Source organism: Elaeis guineensis, chromosome 14 (assembly GCF_000442705.2).
Source record: "Elaeis guineensis isolate ETL-2024a chromosome 14, EG11, whole genome shotgun sequence".
In the NCBI taxonomy this organism is placed as follows: Eukaryota; Viridiplantae; Streptophyta; class Magnoliopsida; order Arecales; family Arecaceae; genus Elaeis; species Elaeis guineensis.
The window spans coordinates 63,459,818-63,481,478 of record NC_026006.2 but is presented as its reverse complement, the minus strand read 5'-3'; the positions used below and the strand labels follow the sequence as shown (position 1 = coordinate 63,481,478).

At 37.0% G+C, this 21,661-nt stretch overlaps 2 protein-coding genes across 9 annotated transcripts; both read right to left on the bottom strand.

Annotated features, from left to right (window-relative positions):
* Positions 1-1,088: 1,088 nt before the first annotated feature.
* On the bottom strand, positions 1,089-9,507 carry LOC105057190 (uroporphyrinogen decarboxylase). Of its 6 annotated transcripts, XM_073248508.1 has the most exons (8): positions 9,268-9,507; positions 8,248-8,369; positions 6,653-6,763; positions 5,908-6,096; positions 4,431-4,556; positions 2,116-2,514; positions 1,396-1,412; positions 1,089-1,320 (listed from the first exon to the last, which is right to left on the bottom strand). In XM_073248508.1, the coding sequence occupies exons 1-7, from the start codon at positions 9,380-9,382 to the stop codon at positions 1,401-1,403; spliced, it is 1,074 nt and encodes a 357-aa protein (XP_073104609.1). In that variant the 5' UTR covers positions 9,383-9,507; the 3' UTR covers positions 1,089-1,320; positions 1,396-1,400. The 6 variants fall into 6 exon arrangements, with proteins under 6 accessions (XP_073104609.1, XP_029123969.1, XP_029123968.1 ...); XM_029268136.2 differs by having other exon boundaries at positions 1,089-1,450; XM_029268135.2 differs by having other exon boundaries at positions 1,089-1,412.
* Positions 9,508-10,339: 832 nt separating this feature from the next.
* On the bottom strand, positions 10,340-19,761 carry LOC105057191 (probable potassium transporter 9). 3 transcript variants are annotated; one of them, XM_019854876.3, is made up of 10 exons: positions 19,622-19,761; positions 18,601-18,701; positions 18,118-18,352; positions 17,783-18,028; positions 17,601-17,654; positions 15,996-16,256; positions 15,560-15,612; positions 15,329-15,452; positions 12,409-12,663; positions 10,340-11,897 (listed from the first exon to the last, which is right to left on the bottom strand). In XM_019854876.3, exons 2-10 carry the CDS (start codon positions 18,640-18,642, stop codon positions 10,825-10,827), a joined length of 2,343 nt encoding a protein of 780 aa, XP_019710435.1. In that variant the 5' UTR covers positions 18,643-18,701; positions 19,622-19,761; the 3' UTR covers positions 10,340-10,824. The 3 variants fall into 3 exon arrangements, with proteins under 3 accessions (XP_019710435.1, XP_010937991.1, XP_010937992.1); XM_010939689.4 differs by lacking the exon at positions 19,622-19,761 and adding an exon at positions 18,957-19,079; XM_010939690.3 differs by lacking the exon at positions 19,622-19,761 and adding an exon at positions 18,808-18,937.
* Positions 19,762-21,661: the final 1,900 nt, after the last annotated feature.

The window sequence follows — 21,661 nt, the reverse complement described above, 5'->3', positions numbered from 1 at the left end:
TTCCAACTAGATCTAACTTCGTTAACACAAACTGATCATTCTAAACTAACAGTAAAAATCAAGTGAGAATGAGAACATTTGAACACCTGCAGCACCTTGCATTCAACCAAATCTTTGGTTTCACTCAAAAAAGATATATAATCACATGGGTCACTTTCGTAAAAAGGACAGCAGAACAACCCTAGTGATGCATGCGTAGAGGGGCCAGCCCCAACAATACTGTCTTCTTGCTTCTAACGTGAGCGTGTCACACTCTATTATTATTTGCAACATAGCCATGTTTGTTGTATTAGAAGAATGGCAGGTTAGCGGTCCCCTGTCACATTGACAACTGGAGAGTGTCAATTAACCGAGCTTGAAGCTAATTATTGGTAGAGACTTGTTGGCTCAAAATTCAGATTTTCCAGCCGATCGAGTTTAGCTTTATGGCTTTCTGAGTAGGTTTAAGTGTAACTTGGGTAGGATCATTTATAATTTATCTACTTAATTACCTTACCCCGGCATGTAATATATCTAATTTTGATTGACTTGCATTTTCTGCAGTCTAAGATAAATAGTTATGATTTGTCTGCTTAATTGCCCTACCTTGGCATATAATGGATCTAAGTTTCAATTAAAAATATACATCAGTAGTAATTAATTTTTTTAGTAATACTCATGACTTGAAGTCTAGACCTCCTCCGTGGACAAGTTCCTGGAAGGGGTGCAAACCCATGGAGCGAACGGTTGTTGGCACATCAAATGAAAAGAGCAGTTTAGTTTCATGTTGATGAATGTTATAGTCAGAGGGAGATAGCAATTCAACTTTCAATTAAATTTACAATAGGAAAGAGAAGTTCATATCTTGGACAAAAGAGAGTAGAAATTAAGTGAAGAGCGAATGTTTGTGAATGTAAATTGCATACAGTTCTGTTGAACAGTTATGATTTGATCGTGTGGACAAAATGAAGAAAAAAAGGAAGTTCAGGCATGAACAGAGAGAACTTTGACAGACCATTGCAAATCATCTATAGTTTGTTATACTTCAATGGCATGGATGGTTGATGCTACATGCACTTATAAAGAAGACATTTTTGTAAACCCTGGTATAAGTGAGAAAAAGTTCAAAGCATACATCCTGTATTTTATTTTGATAAACTTCTGCAGCAAATGGTTGTTACATTTATTGTGGACATATTTGCATGGAATAATATGCACATATATTAATGCTTGTTTCTATTTAGGAATGAGAGAAGCAGGTGACTCCCAGCTTGCAGAGAGACCTATGGTATTCATCAGGGCCACCACAAGTTTTCCTGTCTTCAAAAGCATCGGGGCCAGCTGCATCACGATATCACATGCAAATGAATTAAGCCAACATATATCTCATCCCCCTGCTAAATGAGTGGAACTGACCTGAGTCAACCCAAGGCCTAAAGAAAATCCGACAGATCGTTAATTAGATCCAAACCTAAATAAACAAAGATGAAAGTTAAAAAAAAAAAAAAAATCATCTGCTGAAATTTTAGCAATTAGTGGTTGGTTGGCTAAAATTCAGGTTTAAACTCGGAGCATGACAGGAAAAAACAGTAAGAAATATGTTCCAAATCCAATTGCAAACAATCCTATTGCTGGAATCAGAATAAAATTATCAAATTAATCTTCTGTATGAGTAATTTCATCCATTTCATTTAATCATGGCAGTCTGGGCTTACAAACTAAGCCGATTCAGAATATTGAAGCACTGCAATGCATTTTAAGCACTTGGGGGTCAGATCCATGGTAACGTTTGATTATTGTGTTTGAAATTGAAATATCCAGTCATTGCAGCCTACCTGATTTTCCTTTTAGTCAAATTTAGTATGTATGCTAAGAACTAATTACACTATGAAACAAGAGAGTGAATCTTTCAGAAAAATCTCAATTTTGGTTCTCTCTATAGTATTTATAATAAGAATCTCTCAAATTATTTTGCAAAAATAACTACAAAAATCAATTAAAAGAAAGGAAGAACAATATTTAGTATCTAATGTCTTTTGCCACTCCAAAGAAGTGTGCAACATTTTCCTCTGGTGTTCCTACTATAATGCCATGACCAAGGTTCAATATGTGCTTATTACTACCAGCTTGTCTTACTGTATCATGAATCCGCTTGGTTATGAACTCTTTTGACCCAAAAAGCACACCAGGGTCAACATTTCCCTGGACTGCCACATTGGATCCCAAACGTCTCCGACCTTCAGCCATATCTACCGTCCAGTCTAAGCTGACAACATCAACACCAGTCAAGGGAAGTCTCTCGAGCAAGCCCCCAGAACCACTTGCATAAAGGATTAAAGGTAGATCAGGATGTGTTGCCTTAACAGAATCCACAATTTGTTTCAAATAGGGTAGGCTAAACTCCTCAAAATCAACCGGGCTAAGTTTAGTTGCCCAGGAATCAAAAATTTGGACTGCCTGTGCTCCCTCGTCCGCTTGGTACTTGATGTATTTTGCCATAGAGTTTGTAAATTTCTGCAACAGAGCATGCAGAACCTACAAAGAAAAAACTATCATACTAAATAGCAAAAAACAACACACACACACACACACACACACACACACACGTATGCACACTCATATACCATATATATAAGCAGACATGCTTAAGGAGCACTGCATATGAGGAGGTCATCATGCAAAATGTACATGCTCATGAGATCATGTCATCCAAAATACATATGCTATGTTAAAGCTTTTTTTTTTGTAAAAAAAAAAAATAACAGCAGCATTGCCTTTTTCAGTTTTCGAACATGGAACCACTCACCAGCACATGCATCGAGGGGGTGCCAACCAGCAGACCCAACTCCTTTGAGTCCACATCAGAAGTGGTCAACGAATGGTGATTTAAATATACACAAACATCTTTAACTCATATCCTGTAGGTAAGTGCTATATGAGTTGGGGCCTGGCCCAACATGAGGTGTAAACATTGCATAATGCCCCTTGTTAGCGACCAATTGCATTGATGCATAATACCAGAATTTGCTTTCTAAGCCAGATGGTATTTCACACTTGAACGTTGCACTTTTGTCCTCATGCCCCTCTCTTGGGCTCCTTTGGACCTTCCTGCCTACTAGTGTTTCACTTTGACTCTTGTGGTGATTCATATGGTTCACAATATTAGGAAGACTGATTCCACACAGGAGGCATTCAGCTCGCTGGTGAAAGCTACAAGAAGTTATATCACTTTACATATGTTTGTTGGGTATGACATTTGAGGACATTTTGTTATCTCGAAAACAAAGTCAGCCATTTCTGCGGCATCATAAAGGTTAAAATGGTCTTACCTTGAAACCTTTATGGAAGCCTTTAGCCCTTCAAATCTCTCAATCAGTACTATCTCTGAAGTCTAGACCGGTTCACCTTTGTAAGTTGTCCCTCTCAAGTTGTTTGTCTCCAGTGGAGTCCATGGTATCAATTTCTCTATGGCAGCTGCTGCATTTGACTGATCTATCTATTACATGGTGGTAGCATATGGTGAAAAGGTATATATTTACAGTTCATATGCCAGAAATGACTGTTTTACATTAGTATCAGTTGCTCCTCAAACTGATAGGATTTCACCCTCCATGGTCATAGTTTCCTTAAAATTAAAGTAAAAAAAATACCTTATGTAGGCTTTTGAAAACTCTCCTAAGCAGGGAGTAAAAAAGTACGGTTAGAGAAACTTCAACCAAGGGGCCAGCAGTAACAGTCATGCATTCAAAAGCTCATTGTTTGACACCCACCAAATAAGATCAGTTCAATTATCAAATAGAAAGAAAAGGGACAGTTTTGGGTGTGTTGCCAATTTTTTTATGCATGCCTTTCTCTTTCCATTATAACAAGAGTGGAAACTTTGGAAAGGAGATCAAGCGCAGGGATTTCACTCCATAAGAAATAGTGTCCTCCAGCCATATGACACCCCAATTTCATGCAGGAACCACATTCGCCTATATGCTATTCAAGCTTCATCCAACATCATGGTATGCATTGAAAGGCAACTAAACCATTAATAGCAATGAATTTTTGCCACAGAAAGTCTCTAGAATGGTAACTAATGTAAAGAACGGCTCCCTTGAAAAGAAGAAAGAACTTTGATTATCTTTGTCCTGTTTCCTAGGTATCAGCTATATTTTGATAAATATATGAATTTCAAACACTACTATATAAATCATTTTAATAATCTTGACTTTTTATGATAGTTTATATTTCAATTGTAGTATATCAACTTATCAACATTTCAGATTTCTTTTAGTGGTTACCATGAACAGGCATATATAACAGGTCTCATCCCTAAATGTATAATACATTCTGCTGACATGCAAGAGGTGTTGAACTTAATGGTGATCAACAGCTTTAACTGCAGGAAAAATGGATGATACCAATTTTAGGAAGTGTATTCAATGAATACAAAATTTAACATATACCTTTGGTTGAGAGAAAGCCAGACTCTTTATCTTTGTGTAGTGTTTTGGTGAACCACCTTCAACCACATAAGAAGCCAGAGTGAAAGGAGCCCCAACAAAGCCCAGCACAGCAGCATAACTGTTAACCTGAGCAAGCAACATAATCATCAGTAATGCAGACAATTCCAAGGATAATTGAGTAGACAATATAGATCATTTTTAACCTGATCAAGCACCAAAATCATCTGTAATCTGGACAACTCTGTACAGATAGATGGATAGATGGATGGACAGGTGGATAGCAAAAAATTACAGTTTTCATCATAATTACAGCTTGGGAACATGCAACAATGTAGGAATTTCAGAAACCATTTATGGCAATATGACCATGTTTCCATGCCACATGGGATATGTCTATCCTCATAATGATTAACAAATCAGGAGATTTTCCCTTCACTTGTCTATCATTTTAAGTTAATGACTAGCAGAAAATGTGGTTACCTAAACTAGAATGATAACTTGCACTTCTCATATACTGGTTCAAAAGCTCTTGTGAATGAAAGATGAGACCCTAAAGAGAAAGCATCTTAAATGATAATGTATCTAAGAGAATTTGTCAGAAAAGTGGAGCAGATAATTTGATATTTATATTTCTTTTAAACAATAGCTTCCAATATGTACCAAAAAAACACAATAGCTTCCAATTAAAGCATCATACTATACTGAAGCTTTACAGCGGCGATTATATCAATGCGTTAGAACCCGTCAAGATCTAAGAGTCTGGAAGCAATCAAAGTTTGTAGTTCCAATAATAAGACCTAAGAACAGAGGTAACAGGCATAATTCAGGCCTGAAATGCCTTGATGCTGTGTTGCACCAGTAGGTTTCAAGCTCTTCAAAATCTTGGAATGAAGATGCAAGCAGCAAAGTTATACACTTTTGGGTACTTTATGTGCATGTACATGCACACTATGATTTTGTGTTAAATATCAATGTAGATGAAGTATCAAATTGCTTCTCATAATAAAAGAATAGTGAAGAGACACGTCACCTATAATCTACCAAAGAAAATACTGATAATGCCAAAATATCAATAATGCATAAAAAAAATGCCATACAAACGGTATTGATTTCTCAAATACAAAACCACAAGAACCTTTAGTCAATGTCCCTTATGTCTCAAAATTATGTTCCTAGTGTTCCCTGAATATGTTTGAGTACTCTAGCACACTGAAAGTGCATGTACAAGTGTGTCCAAATGAAATGCGAAAGATTATCTAGGAATGGTATGTAGTGTTCTGGGGGCAGAAAACCAGGATTCCTTTTTTTCTGAAAGAGACCTGAAAAAGGTACTATAAGTTGTGCACCAGTAGGGGGAACAACACACATCCAATGATGGTATCAAAACTGAATAGAAGAGTCCAGGTTAACTATAACAAAAACATGAATGTATTTAACCTTTTCACATCAGAAATTTGAAAGGATATAGTATACCAACCTCTGCCCGCAAGATAGTCAAAGCTTCCCCAACATATGGAACTGATTCCTCAGGAACAAATTCTGTCACTTGATCAACATCAACAGCTGTTCTTAAAGGACTGTGTATCACCGGACCCCTTCCTTTTACTATGTCAAATGGTATATTCATCCCTGGAAGAGGGGTAAGGATGTCTGAAAATAATATAACCTGCAAGAAAATGAAGTGAAAAATGAAGTCAACAATATATAGAATTTAACAGCACTACATGAAGCAGCAGCTATTCTGCAAGACATATTCAAACAAGAGAAATCAGATCCAGTGCGAATAAGAAGATATGTGATAACACGGTTCCATCTCTACTAAAATAAAATGGACCAACCAGGTTATCATACTCAACAAAAATGCCAGATCTTAATGATATCAAAGATGCACTGTTACAGATTTGCCACTTTATTACATAATCCATGATACACCTGAGTTGAGAATCATTACAAGGCTTACCATGTTTGACTTCTATAGACCACAACTTGACTCCCTGATTTGGTTAATGGAGGATTACTAGCACATACTTGAACTATGGTGCAATCACATACCGTGTACATCACAGACAAGTGAACAGAAAGATCAGAACACACAACAGGAGAAACAACCACAAGTTTTCACCTGACCCCATTGTAGATTATGAGTAATCAAGATGGAGTCATTCTGATAATTATAAAAGAAAAAATAAAAGCAACATAATAATTCCAAATAAGTGTCTCACCCCATCAGGCCTGAAAACTTTCCATGGTTGTAAAGAGATTTCTACAACAAGATCAACATTTTCTGATCTTTCACGAAAAGAAGGATACTTTTCACAGATCTTTTGATAACTCTGTTCAAGAAAAGAAAGTGACTACATTATCATTGAGATTTGAGAAAAATACTTTTGTGAGCAAGATAAAGAAATAAGAGTATGCATGAAAAAATAGAAAACATATTTGGCAAAACAAATATATGCATGTTCCTTTCTCACCAACTTCAAGTAGGTTGACTAGTGATTAAATTGTTCTCTTTTTTTTTCCTCCACATGTATAAAAACCAAATATAGTTCTTCACCTTGCTGTAAATTTCTCCACCAATAGATTTAATAAGAAGAGATCAAAATTAAATCACTGACTATGCTAGCATTAAGCCATGTGAGAGTTCAAGTAACCTCTTTATAGATCCATAATATGACTTAAAAAAAAAAAAAAAAAAAAAAACCACTCCATTGAAATACATTATAGGGTTCATCTCAGTCTACGTCTAACCACCCTCTCCCACATATTCGTCACATTAATTCCTTAAAATAATTATTCTGCTGAAATATGTTAAAAAGCTGTAAAGATCCATTGATATATAAACTAATATCATTAGTTTTTCCTCCTTTCATCTAGAACTAAGGCTATTATATCCTGTTCACTAACTTCCATACTTTGTATCTCACCTATCGCTGAATCCTTAACCCTTATTATCCCTCATGAAGCCTCATGCATTTCCTGAAACACAATCACTTGATCAATACTCTGCTGCTTCCATCACCTCTAGTCTATGAATCTCCGCCCAACTGTAAATTCATATTAGTGATATACACAAAGAAACCATGACACCTCCACTATATGAATTTCCCCATAATTATATTTCTCTAAGTGATATACACGAAGACACCATGACACTTAAACTACCACTATATAATTCTAAATACATGCAACGATTTTAAGATACCAGACAACTAGAAAAAGATGATTACCATGTTTCAAGGTAAGATTTCTCCCACCTGTTTCAGTAGTATAATTATGATTTTAGTTGCAATAACATTCAATTTTGATGCCACAACCACTTCCAAAGTTTGTTGTCACACTTACTGCTAGAGAACCAGAGTGTTTACCCCATTAGCTGTTTATACGTGATGGCACAGTCCATAACAACTAATTTCATCTCGAATAGATTTTACATTCCTTTCAAGATCAATCAATATGCATATTCCTTTTCATCTCCGCCCTGTCCATACATTATTCCAAATATCAATGATCCTGCATAACAAATTAAAATTTAGCGTTTAGCATCATTTTCTTGAATTACCCCTGAAAGCACCCACTTCTCATCAATTTCCAGGATATTTCTTGGTCATCCCAGACCATATACCTCTATAGTTCTGGCCTCTGCTTTTGTGTTAGTATAATACAAGTCCTTTTTGTTATAGGCAAGTAAAATTTTTAGACAAAAGCATTAACTACTTTGACTAAGCCTTTATCAGCTGGAACATATTGTACAGATCCAAAAATGAAAATACATTTGGCAGCTCATAGGCAAAGCTGAAACACAAATTAAACCTGCCTTCATGTACCTCCCTGCCTGCCTCATCAACCAAACTGGAGGTCTTTCAACTTTTTCTCCTCGAACAGCACGTACCAGGAGTGGCTCGGCAACACTCATAACTTTTGGTTCTGCAACAAATTCTGGGAAAAGAAAAAGGAATTAGAAATTATTAGTTAGGCCCCCAAAACACAAATAGCATAAGAAAGTAAAGAAATCAGATTTTTTGACTTGAATCTTTTAAATATATTTTCTTACTAGTATTCAATTTCATTTCAAAAATATCGAAAAAAACAGAATTATAATATATAGATGTTTGATGTAGGGAGGTAGAAACCACACATACACTTCTTTTATATATATATATATATATATATATATAGCTGTATATGCTTGGTGCTTCTTTTGTATTGATCTTGTTTTTCAGCATATATAGCTGTAGGTGTAAATGTAATACTGATCTCATTTTAAGAAATTGAAGTGAATTACAAGCTACACTTCCATCTTAATAGACGTACATTGAACATAGATTATAATTTTTATGAGCTTGGGAATATCGCCACTCAAAATTGCAAACTATAAATATCGAAGGGTACACAGATATCTAATAAAAAAGCACTTTAAATCAATTTCGTCCCCCATCTGAACCGGTTTCCAACATGAAAAGGCAAATTAGGAAAAGATGGAGTAAGAATTCAACTGGGGAAATTGGGTTAACTTCAAGAGAGAGAGAGAGAGATCCAGTTCACGTCCAAAGGACCAAAGCTTACCGTATTGATTTTTACGACAAAAAAAGAAATCCCAATGTTACGAACTTTTAATCATTCAATGAATAATAACTACACCGAGTAAGCAAATTTGCAAGGCGTATCCATAGAATTTGGGGAAGAAGAGACATAATCCAATACGTATCATAAGAGCATTATAAAGAGTACAACAAAGAGAACAAAAACCCTAACTCGAGAGGATGAGCAAATTTCTCTGAATTAAGTTCAGAAAGTACAAAAAAATGGGCAAAAAGTACAAAAGAAAAGCAGATACCTCCAACAGTGCAGCGGACTGTGAGCAGCTTCGATTTCGAGCGGAAACCAAATGCCGATTTTCCAACAGTCGACGGAGAAGACAGAGAAAGAGGGCTATACATGCACGCCGACATCTTGCTCGCAGGAATAACTCGTTCTTGTTCCAGATAATTCTGAACTTATTGGGGATATTAGTCCCTCTCCCGCTCCTGATCCTTTGTGATCTAAAAACCTTATCCCAGTTTAGTTTAGCTCGCAGGCTCGTTGTATAGCAGAAGAGAAGTGAAATGCATAGGTTATCCTGATTTGACATAAATGCCCTCAGCGGGACCGTTGGATTCGTGGATCGTTGAACGCCGAGGTTGTATCATTCGCGTGCAAGAAGGATTCGCCGTTGGATGACTGGATAGATGGAACAGGGAAGTCAAATCAAGAGCTGCAAATCAATTTGCCTCTTCACAAAGCTTATAGCTACATTCGTATCCAATTTTATGTTAGATAATCTATGGGATGTTCTCTGGATTACAAAAATATATAAAAAAAAAATCTCCGATCATATAGAAAATTTTCAGGATTCGCTTTTATGGTGAATCCGAGGTCAGCATACATTACACGAAATTTCAAGAATCCGGCAACATGATGGAATTTGGAGTACTTCAGATATTCTCTTGTTCACATGAAAAATTGGATCATCTAGTTCTTCATTTATACCTTCACATGTATCCAGATAGGTAGTTTTTGATTCTAATACAACGTAAGGTCCAACAGAAAGTATCAAGCATACTTGTATATAAAATATTTATCTTCATCAAGGTGTGTCAAGCAGACATGAGCTGTGACTGTGAAAAGCTGTCAAACTACCTAGCTCAACAGTGCAATAACTTTCTGGTAGATTGGAAAGAGTTGGATTTTAGAATGGGAATGGATCGAATAACTTACATCCAATTGTTTGATCAAAGAAAATTTTATTTTCATTTCGATTTTAGAAGGAATAAAAATATCTTACAATTCAATCCAGATTTTCAAATAATATTTAAATTTTATTTTAATTTTAATTCTGATTTCAGTCACAAATCAAATACATAAAAAAATATAACAATTTCAATTCTTATTCCAATCCATTTATATTCCAATTCTGACGGTGAATCGACCACATCCTAGATACAGTGAAATTCAAGACCACAGAAACCATTCCCATAGACTACTTTGGTTTTAAAAAGAGAGGTGCTCCCATTACACCTATTCACTTTCTTGAGGTAAGATCTAACAGTCAGATACCCATTGTAAATTCTTAAGGCCATGATGTTGCAATAACAGTCGGTGTCACTCCTACATTTTCCTAACATTTAATGGTGCATTCCTTAACATTTTGGCTGGGATGATCTTACTCACACAGCTGCACAGGCTTCAGCACAAAATACATACACAATCTTGACCTCAGACAGTAGCCCTCAAGACACTGCGAAGATTTTATAACAACTGGCACACCATCACTCTTATATTTTCTGGAAATGAAATAGTAGATTCCCTGAACACTTTGGAAGGGATGACCTTAGATGGCTGCACAGGCTTCATCTCATAATACATAAACCATCCCAACCTCAAGCAGCGATGCTGGAGGCACTCGCAGTGCCACGTCTGGGCCCCGGCAATTCCTTCCAAGGAAATTGTACACAACATCGATCGCCAACTTCTTCATGATGGATGAACCCGGCTTTGCTCGCACGTGTGAATGCCCCAGTATGAATGCAGTCCCTGCTTGACGTGCCACACATAGCTCCTCGAGCTCTTCCCTCGCATGCTTCTCCAATTCTGAGCTATGGTCATCCTCTAAAAAGAACCGAACCTTCTTCCCCATACTAACAGGCAACAATTCCGTCGCATTCCCCTCAGAGTGGAACTCAATGGACACACCTGCTGGTTGGATATTCTCCTCAAAATCGTATCTGGAAGGGCATGCGAATGCATTGCTTCCAATAACAGTGAGTCTGTCCTCACCCCCATCCATCGAATTGCTAGACCGAGGGCCACCATATGATGCTTCAGATCGTATGAATTCAGATAAACTAGCAATGAGCTGAGACTCGAAAGAGTCGATGTCTTGGTGGACATCACGGTAGCCATATCGAACAATGCATCGATATGACCGGTGATTTGGCGGTCCAACACGACCCACAAGGTATCTTTCTGCAGGAGGCACAAAAGGGACAGGAACAGATTTGACACAGACAAAAACTAGTATGTGGTGGAATGCCGGGAGGTTGGTGACAAAGCGAGAGAAGTTAGCAGGAATGCCAGAGATGAGATCAGTGTACACAAGACCGATGCCAGGAACACGGATGATACCGAGCTTGTCACCAAGCACCAGGAGCCATTCTAAGGAAACCTTGTTGCTCAGGTCAAACTCATACTTCTTGATTGTGGTGTAGTGCCAGACAAACATGACAGCCATGAGGAAGAGAGCAAGAAGGATGGGGAGCCAGGCACCCTCAAGAAATTTGATGAGGGAGGCAGAAAAGTAGAGGACCTCAATGGAGCCAAAGAATAGAAGAAAAGCAAGGGCCAGGAGTGGGGGTTTATGCCAGCAAAGGATCATGACCAGAGAAGTAAGGCATGTGGTAACCAGCATAACGGTGATTACTGCTAGTCCTGTATCGCATTCCAAGGAAAACAGAATGTTAGGACTGGATAAGGGATTTAGCAAAATAACAGAAGGCATGATGCAGTCAGTCGTAAGAACCATTAAGTGCACAAGTACAGGCTGTTAAAGAGGAATAAACATCTGAAATTACATGGGTTTATAAGGAAACTATACATCTGGCATGCTTGTTATATTACAAGGAAATGATAGTTTTTGATGCATTCTAATTGAAAACTTGAGAAGAGATTAAAAGCCTCCATTAAACAAGTATGACCTATGCGATAATAGTAGTATATACAGGGTAACCGGTAAGTGATCTAGGTAAGATGGACATCATGGTTGCAAGCAATATTTGAAGATTTTTTGAAAGTACAGTGGCTTCAGGCTATTGTTGATTTAATTCATGCTCTATAATGCTGGTCGAGTGGAGAATGCGTCTTGGAAAGAAGTAGTATCATAAGTGGCATACGGCTGCAGATATCAAAAGAAAAAAATAATAACTAAGTAGTTCAAACATACCAGAAGCATTGCCCATGTGTTTTGTGTTTCTAAAGCCAACAGCAACTGCTATGCAGAGGATCATGAGCATCCAATTGATCTCTGGGATATAGATCTGCCCATGAATTTTCTCAGAAGTATGGACTACTTTCACTCGAGGAAAGCAACCAAGCGATTGGCTCTGGTTTATGATAGAGAATGTTCCACTGATGATTGCCTGGCTTCCCACCACTGAAGCTAGTATTGCTAGTCCAAGCACAGGCCACCTTACACTCTCTAAAAATCAAAAATGGTCTAAGAATCAAATTTGGTTCTTCATAGTGATTATGCAGAAATAAGCAGAATCAGATCAAACACAATATCAAAAAATTAATAAATGAAAACAAAGACAGAAATGTCAAAACTATTATTCTATGTTTGTTTGGTAAGAAGTAAATGACACACTAGAAGAAATTAATACTGTGAACGGACTACAATTTAATCTGAGCAGTATTTGAATTTTGTGGGAATCAAGATTAGTTGCTTGATGTTCCTTCTACAACAGGCAATACAAATGCTTCAGGCCACTGGAATAAATTGAAGATAGTGGATTAATACAGTTCAGACTTAAAAGAAGCTAAAGTGGAAAAAGAACCAGCAACTTCAGAATCCTCTACTGATAAGGAGTAACTATATTACTTGGCTGGTTACTTGAGTTACACAGGAGCAATTGCTGTTACTTGCATTGAGGAAAAATGTTGCTTGCTCATGCATGGAAGGACTACGCTCTTGCATTACCACAGGGCACGATACTTTGGGCTGGGCTCTAAATATTTATGCTGCTCTACTAACCTTCAAACGATAAAAGAGGGCTTTGCGCTTATAGGAACATGCACCTCATATCTGGTCGGAACCAGGTTTCTTATCTCAAATTCCAGTGTTCTGTGGGTGTTCACTCAGTTAATTTTTCCCCATTGTGGTAAACAAATTTGATGACAAAAGCCCCTTTTTTTAAGGTTTTCAAATCATTGTTCCACTATATCTGCTAGCAGACAGGACTGGCATAATATGGTTAATAATACTGAGAAACCCTTCATGAGTATTTGGCTTCACGAAGACATTTGATATTGGCAATTTCTTAAAGGTCATATTTTCCCATCTAAAATATTGCTATCGAGAAACTAATAATAAAAATATTGTCTTCAAGATAATGCAAACAGAAGAAATTATGACATGACATTTGACAGCCAAACATAATCATCCAAAAATGGCCAAATGTGGGTGAAATTGATGATGACTTGTTGACTGAATTTCTACAATTTGATGGCAAATACAACCTTTGCTTACATTTAAATTAAAGCATCTATGTCATCACCCCCACTTTTGATGGATAGGGTTTTAACTCATACCTCAATCATGCAGCAAACTGACAGGGGCGACTCACCTTCCTTACATCCACTGATTGTAAAGATCTTAGGCTCCCACCAGCAAAGATATGTTAGGACAAATACAATGTCTATGTGTGTTGTATTGTGTTGAGCTCTTGATGGCTGCAGCATCAGCAGTCAGCCCAGAGGACTGAAGAGTATTTGCCCAGATAAAGCAAGCAACAAGTCGAAACAAAATCCCTATCTTCAAAGTCTTTATTTGTCTTTAAGCAACAAAATTACCATACGTTCCAAACCACTACTATAGATGTCTCTTTTAGGCACTATTTTTGCAGAAACAGTTAGAACAAACCACCCAATGGTGCTAAAAATGAGATGTATCTCTGTTTACACAGCTCTATGAAAACACACTATTCCTGAATATTGTTGTAATAGTAAAAAAGAAAAAAATCAATGACCCACCTAGTTCCAACAGGTGCTTGGAATTGAAGCATATATAGTTATATACTCAATTCTACTTGAATTTTACTAACACCAATTTATGCATTTAGTGTTTGTTCCAAACATATTGATCAACACTCGGGTAGCAATTTACCCTTGGTAGACGAAATCAAGGGACTTTAATGAGCAAGTCGTTAACTCAAAATCTCCTAGAAAAGAGAACATATAACTGGATTAACTTTAATTCTTCCTAGCCACTTCCCAAGCAATGTGTCTCGATTTATGCCAAATAAGACCAGGATGGAAATTATTATCTGTCACATGAAGAAGGATTTTCTTCACAACTCGCCAACGAAGCATGCTCGGGCTTTTCTGAAGTCTGCAATGGGATCTATAAATTACATGAACGAACTCAACAAAGCTCCCTTTGTAACTGCTTCATTATATCTCTTGGTAGCAGGACATGCATTTAATTCTTTTTTTACCTTGTTGTCGAATAGGCCCACTTGGAAGTCTATTAAATGCCCATTCTGCATCAACATTAACTAACTTCTCCTTTATTTTCATTCACATCAATATCTATATTAGAAGCACCCCAACTATTGATCTTCTTCACACAAAACCAAGTCGATAAATTTGAACAATTCCCATATGGCATCTTCCAGCTTTCCCATGTACATTCGACCTTGCTCTGTTTGGAACATGTTATCTTGTAATGTGTCTTTCTTCTCTAGTATTCATATTTGTAACTTCACTTTAACCAGTTCATACAGTGCAGTCAAACTCTCCTTCCATGAATTTACACTCTTAAATGTAGTTTCTTAATTTCCCTCAAGAAAGGAAAGTCAAATGAACTAATTTTTTCAACATTTAGTTGAAATGGTACGATGCATGGCAGTTTTGCATTTAGCCATGTGAATAATGCGTGAACATGAACTTCTGAGCAATCATATATGCCCAGCTTACAAGCAACTATGTTCATCCTGCTTTTCAGTAAAATAACTGCATGAACAGAGAACAATGTCCTTTTAGCTAATATGAAGGAGGGTTAGGCAAGCAGCCATATAGGTCACTACTTTCCAATAAAGATTCACGTGTATATGGCTCCTTCAAGTGAGAAATGCAATACATACCTGGAACTGAGACATAAAAGCCAATCTGGTAACTTGTGTAGATTTTATGGTGTTTTGATAAATAAGCAGCTTGACCCATGTATGCCAGAATCAGAGCTGGATAAACTAGTGAAGTGAAAGCAATCTACAAGAGGTACACAATCGTACAGAATAGGAGATTCAGTCATAACCTGACAAAAAGGAAAAAAGAAAAAGAAAATTAACAAATGAAAAAATCCTAGGCAAAAGCACCTGAATTGCAGTGTATGAGAAGTGGCCGAGATCTGCAAACATTGCCTCTGATCCTGCAACAGTAATCAATGCAAGATTTCAGCTACTGATCCAAGTTTTATTTTACAATTTCATACAAGACAAATCTATCACATTCTGCCCTAAAACTTCCACTGACATTGATAAAACCTTCTAGTTTCATTTTATTTCACAGACCGACTCAGCTGCCCTTGTAATTTCATCTGACATAGTTCTGACTTTCATCCAATACTGTCTCCAAATTGATTATTGCCTAGAGACATTTTTGAAAATAGTGATGTAGTTCATTTTGGAGGAAAACTCTATTCAAAACCAAATCAACTATAAATATCCCCATGTAAAATAAGATCAATTATATTTTCTGATTTAGTGAGCGAAAAAATAATTTCTACTTGTTTATGCATGTTACCGAATTTACCTGTTATGCATAGTAAAATTCCACCCAAGGACATCCAGCCTCCCTTTTTGGTCTTCTTCAAGAATTTAAACATGTAATACGGGGAAAGTGCTTGATAGACATGTGGGTTCCAGTGAGCAATATTATAGATGCCAAGTGCACTGATGCACAGTAGCCAAGTCAGAATAATTGGAGCAAATAGAAATCCAATCCGATGGGTACCATAGTGTTGGAGTGCAAATAAACAAATTAATATGAAACAAGTAATCGGAACCACAGCATCTGCATACAAAAAGAAAAGTCATCAGATAGTAAAAAGAAAGACATAGAGAATATGTAATTACTGGTAATCCATGCCAGGATAGTCGCATTATATATGCAGGCTAACAGTTAAATACATGGGAGTTCTAGTTTATCGTTTGAGAATTAATAAGAACAATCAGAGCCGGGTTACTTTGGACTTCTTAAAAATGTCGAACAAGCTAACATGCATTTTTCCCCTTCTTTAAATGCTTGTTGCAACCCAAAATATCTTTGGATATTTTATTTCATGCCCTGCATATTAAACTTGGCAATTGTGATTGACTTTAAAAAAGAACAACTAGGAGGTAGTTCCCTTATGCATACAATAGAATAAGTTAACTGTTAAACACATGTAGTAGCTATTTAAATCCTGAAAACTTGTTCAAGGGAGTAGTGTCGTTGGATTCATGCCAGTGGAATTGCATTATATAAACAAGCTAACAGGTATATACGTAGAAGTTCTAGTTTCTTGCTCGAGAAGTAGTAAGAACCATCAAAGCCAGGTTTCTTTGGACTTCTCCAGATGTCAAACAATTCAAAACACTTTTCTATTAATTTTTTAAATGCTTGTTGCAACATAAAATTCCTTTACATATCATTCCCTAAAACTAGCCGACTTTGATTAACTTTAAAAAAGAACAGCAGAGGAGATAGTTACTTTATGCACACAATAGAATGTGTTAATCATATGTAGTTGCTATTTAAGTCCTGCATCCTGATTGTTATAGTTCTTTCTCCGCTATAAACTTGTTCAAGGGAGTAGCATCACAAGACTGCTTGCAAAGATTGAAATATGAATAACTGCTAAAATCTTTTCTTTTTTTGGGGGGGTACAACAGCATAACATGATAACGATATTTGTTTTGACAAAATACTGTACAACTGGAAGACTGAAAGAGAAGCAAATGTACATTTCCTGGAAAAAAATATCTCTACATTAAACAACTAACAGAAAATAATGGCTGTGAAAGAATGCACGTGGCCTTAAGTTGGTAGACAAGGACAGTCACAACCCTGACATCACAAGATTTCATGCAGCTTAGCCCTGACCAGAAATTTAAAAATAAATAAATGAAGAAAAGTAAAAACAGCATCAATGTTGGTATATGAAACTCAAGTCATCTGTTTCTTCTACAAACCTGTTAATTGTTTAGATGTTGCCTTGTTAATACAGATTCGTACCCTAAAGAACAAACAAAGGTTAAAAAATAATAAGGGTGTTATGGGGTCCTCACTTATATCTAGAGATCTGTCATATTTTGAGGGCTACCAATAGACTGCTGCTGAAACCAAAAACATTCATGAGATAGCTGGAAAGCTTACATTCATGGTGGTGCTTAGACATGGCCAGCTCAAGCCCTGAAACTGCAGAAAAAACTACGCAAGGGAAAAAAATAAAAGAGAATAAGATTAGCAAATAATGTGGAAATCTAAGCATCAAAAAGGAAAGAGGCGGGGGGAGAGGGGGGTGGTGGGGCGGGGAGGGGGCAGAGGGAGGGGAGCACCTGATATGGCTGGAGTGAGTACACCATCTCCAATTACCATGCAGGTACCAAGCATAACCACTACTAGCAGGGCAATGTGCAAGTTCTTATGCCTCTCAAGCCAAATTTTCACCCTTGACCTATTCTTTGTTTCTGGAGGGCTTTCTAGTTTGTAAGTAGAGAGTTCTTCATCTGCAATCTGTTTGTTAGGCAGAAGGCTTACTTGGGCATGCCTGCATATTGAAGAATACAGAGCAAAAGTACCACCTGCAAACTCATGAACAAATATCAATAAAAGGACAAGCTTGTTTACTTATTACTTCAAGAAAATAAATCTCAGAAGCTGCAATACATACCCTGACCGTTGTCATCAGCTCTAAGAACTATGAAAACATACTTGAAAAGAGGGACAAGGGTAAGAGTCCAGAACACAAATGAAAGCACACCAAAAATCTCCTCATTTGTCTCGGAATGTGTTATATCCTCTGCAAAGGTGCTTTTATATACATACAAAGGGGATATACTCAAATCCCCATATACCACACCTAAGCTCTGATATGCTAAAAGCAAGAGTGCCTTCCAAGAATCCTTCTGAAATCAATTAGGTAATCAAGTTTCAGCAAAACCCACAAAAATATGAAAAGAAATCTAGATAATGCTTAAAACATGTTATCACCAAAGCTCGGAGAACCGAACAAGCTCTAGGCATGATAGAAGATGAAACACAAGCTTGTATTGCAAACCCCTAAATTGTACAGCACCTAAATGTAAATTACTGATAATGGCATGAAAATAGAGTTTTCTTTTCTTTTTTTCAGGAGTGTTGGTTTGGAACAAACCTTTTGAGGATTCAAACCCCTTCCTAACTCAGGATCCATCATCAAACTGGAACTTGATCTTCAGATGTAACCTTTATGTTTTGGCACTTCCATAGGCAGATCTGCTTTAGGACAGCATGAGTTTCTTAATAGATGCTACCGGAGAAAATGAACAACCCAAAAGAAGATTTCAGACAACCGGAATAAAAGCACAGTAAGTAAACCCACCCCACGCACCCACGCCCGCACTGTCCCTCTCTATGTCCTGTATCTAAGACTGAGAAAACCACTCTCCCACACTATTTTTTTATCATTACACTCTCATGAGGCCAAATCCAAGTACACAAACGGGGAAGGCATCTCTACAGACAACTTACTTTCTCCATGCTCACAATGCATTCATTAAAAGTGAACCACTTTCCTGTAAGAGAATCACCCAGTATGATTATAATCTACAATGGAGAGAAGCAAAGGACAGAACCATGTGAAGCACAAAGCTATCCATCTACGCAACCGAAAGCATGCTCACGGACATATACAAGAAATTTTACCAGGAATTTAAAATGTCATAAACGAAAATAGTGGGATTCGAGCTGGAGAAAAGGGGACAGAAGGCCAAAAACGAAAGCATGCAACAAGATGGTGGAGCCCTCAAAAAATTGAAAGATGGAGATAAAGCCGAGCGAGCAACATCACGTGAAAAGTGTGTCAATCTCTCCCATCTCCAGCCACATAATACAGGCAACCAACCGCCCGGTAACAGAGTAAATGTTAAACTTGAAAGAGGCTGTAAACAGAAAATAAGAAACAATTGAAGAACTTAATCCCTCAATCCACTTTTTTTTGTACAAATCTTCTCACTTCCGTACCACAACAATTGTGTTGTTTGACAAATTGTCGAAACCGACATGAAAATCCACCTCATGGAAGGAAAAAGATACAATTTTTACCCAAAATTTTCCGAAGAAGCGAAGGGAAAGCAGGAAGCAGAAACAATGTAGCTAAAGAAGACCCGACTGGAGGGAGTTGGTGTGGTCCAAACCTTGTGGAACACTGCAGTTCTTGGACAAGCGAGAGCCGAAAGCGATCGTTACCAACAGCATATTTTCCACCACAACCAACACTGTGAGTGACCAATCCCTAACCCTAGTCCCCGCTTCTCCTCTTCTCCTTGCCCTCCACCAACCCTTTTGTACTTAAAACCCAAAGTCTTCTACTTTATCCCAGCCCATTTAAAGAACTGGTCTCTAAAGCAGTAAAAATCCAAACTTTTCCACCAGAGATTCCCGCAGAAAGCTTCTGCTCCCGAACTCGGCACACTTGGTTCGATCTCTCTCTCTGAATCTTTACTAAAATAACGGAAAATTTACAGATTAGACTCACCACTCTCCCTCATTTGTCCCTATTTTCCTCCTGATCTCTATCTTCTTGGACTTTCCGCAGGAAATCTACTTCTCCGGATAGCCATTAAGATCTTTCATACACTCCAATTAGCCTCCGACAGTTCAATCATTCAGGAATCCTAATTAATCCTTCTGGAGCTGCTCTGCCACCATTAATGCAAGTAATTTCGAGATGCATAAACAGCTCCCCACCGCCAGAGCTCTCGATTTAAATCCATGGAAAGAGATGGGAATTGGGAAAGAGGATAGGATTGCGCTTAGGAGAAAAAGATGAGCCGGTTAGGGTTCTAGTTTTTTTTTGGGAGTGAAAAAAAAAAAAAAAGAAAAAGGTGGGAGAAGGGAAAGCAACTAAAAAGAATTAAATTAATTAGATTAAAAAAAGGTGGTTTTTTTTGGGTGGGGTGTGAGCTTTAGTTGCAGAGAATCAACAACGTGGGACGGTTGGAGACCTCAAGCGGGAAGAAAGACATTTGAAAAACTTATTTTGATCTCTATTTTATTTTTTAATTATTGTTTGTTTTTAAATATTCCGGTTTCACCGAATCCAAAAGGTCGGCTGTCCTTTCTCCTGACAAATGTCCCGGAGGTGTAAAGGTAAGGATTTCTTGAAAGCCTACCGAGTAATTATTTTTTTTTGGCTACATTTAAGAAGGTTTTCAGATTTGACTTCGCAAGCTCTTTTATGTCCTTGAACATAAAAACTATATTTTTTTATGATTCAGTACAAGTGATGAACTGGGGTTTCTCAAAATAGTTGCATCCGTCTACGCAGCAACTGAAGATTTTACATTCAAATCTTGGAAGGTCCGTTTTAGACCTGAATAATTAAAATATGGATACCTCTTGCTTTCTTGAGAATAATACAGTATGGGTGGAGGTAAGGCTGCAAACAAATCAGATAGGGGAATATTAGACCCAAACCCAATCTGATTTCATATTCGAGTTATGATTTTATAGCAATAGTGCAAGACCTAACCTATTAGCTAATTAGATCAGATTCGATCAAGTCCACAGAAAAGATTTGAGACTCAGCAGGTTATTTGGATCTGGTCAAGACCCTTCAAGATGAGTTCGGATTGGGATTACAGTTTAAGTTAAGCTTCTTACAATTTTTTAAACTGAATTATAGTAATTGATAATTAAATTTAAAGATCATTAAAAAAAATTAGATAAAATTAAAAAGGTCCCACTTAACTTGAATTTTCATTCAAAAACAATTTAACTTCATTCAAGTAATTGACCATTCCTTTAGCTAACTATAAGTTTTAAAATATATGTATTAGTATACTTGAGGGTATTATAAAGAATTATTTACCAAAACAAATAGTAAAATCTAAATATTTAAATATAATTAAGTGAAAATAGATGAAATGAAATGTAGTTGTTTAGTTAAAAAAGATGATTTAGTTTAGATGGGAGCTCATTAAATGAATTTGAATTAAAGTGAAAGAGAAGAAAGTTTATATGAATTGGGTCGAGTGGAGCCTATTTTTTGTCAACTTGAATTAGACTTGGATGATATATGGATTAGGTTGGCTTGGGTCAAATTCAAAAGTAGAAGACCCAAACTCGCTCGACCCAAAATTTAGTTTGGATCCAATTTTTTAATCTAACTCAATAGGCAAGTTTTTAAACATAGATTTAGTTGGATCTAATTAGGTCGGAGTTGAACCAGCTCA

Excerpts from the sequence above, each read along its gene's own strand:
- LOC105057190 (XM_010939687.4), bottom strand. The coding sequence starts at position 9,382 with ATGTCGGCGTGCATGTATAGCCCTCTTTCTCTGTCTTCTCCGTCGACT. Across the intron at positions 8,370-9,267 it reads AGTCCGCTGCACTGTTGGAG|AATTTGTTGCAGAACCAAAA; the intron begins GTATCTGCTTTT and ends TTCTTTTCCCAG. Across the intron at positions 2,515-4,430 it reads TGGCTTTCTCTCAACCAAAG|GTTCTGCATGCTCTGTTGCA; the intron begins GTATATGTTAAA and ends TTTTCTTTGTAG.
- LOC105057191 (XM_019854876.3), bottom strand. The coding sequence starts at position 18,642 with ATGATGGATCCTGAGTTAGGAAGGGGTTTGAATCCTCAAAAG. Across the intron at positions 12,664-15,328 it reads CTTTTATGTCTCAGTTCCAG|AGAGTGTAAGGTGGCCTGTG; the intron begins GTATGTATTGCA and ends TTTGATTTTTAG. Across the intron at positions 11,898-12,408 it reads ACACATGGGCAATGCTTCTG|GACTAGCAGTAATCACCGTT; the intron begins GTATGTTTGAAC and ends AATGCGATACAG.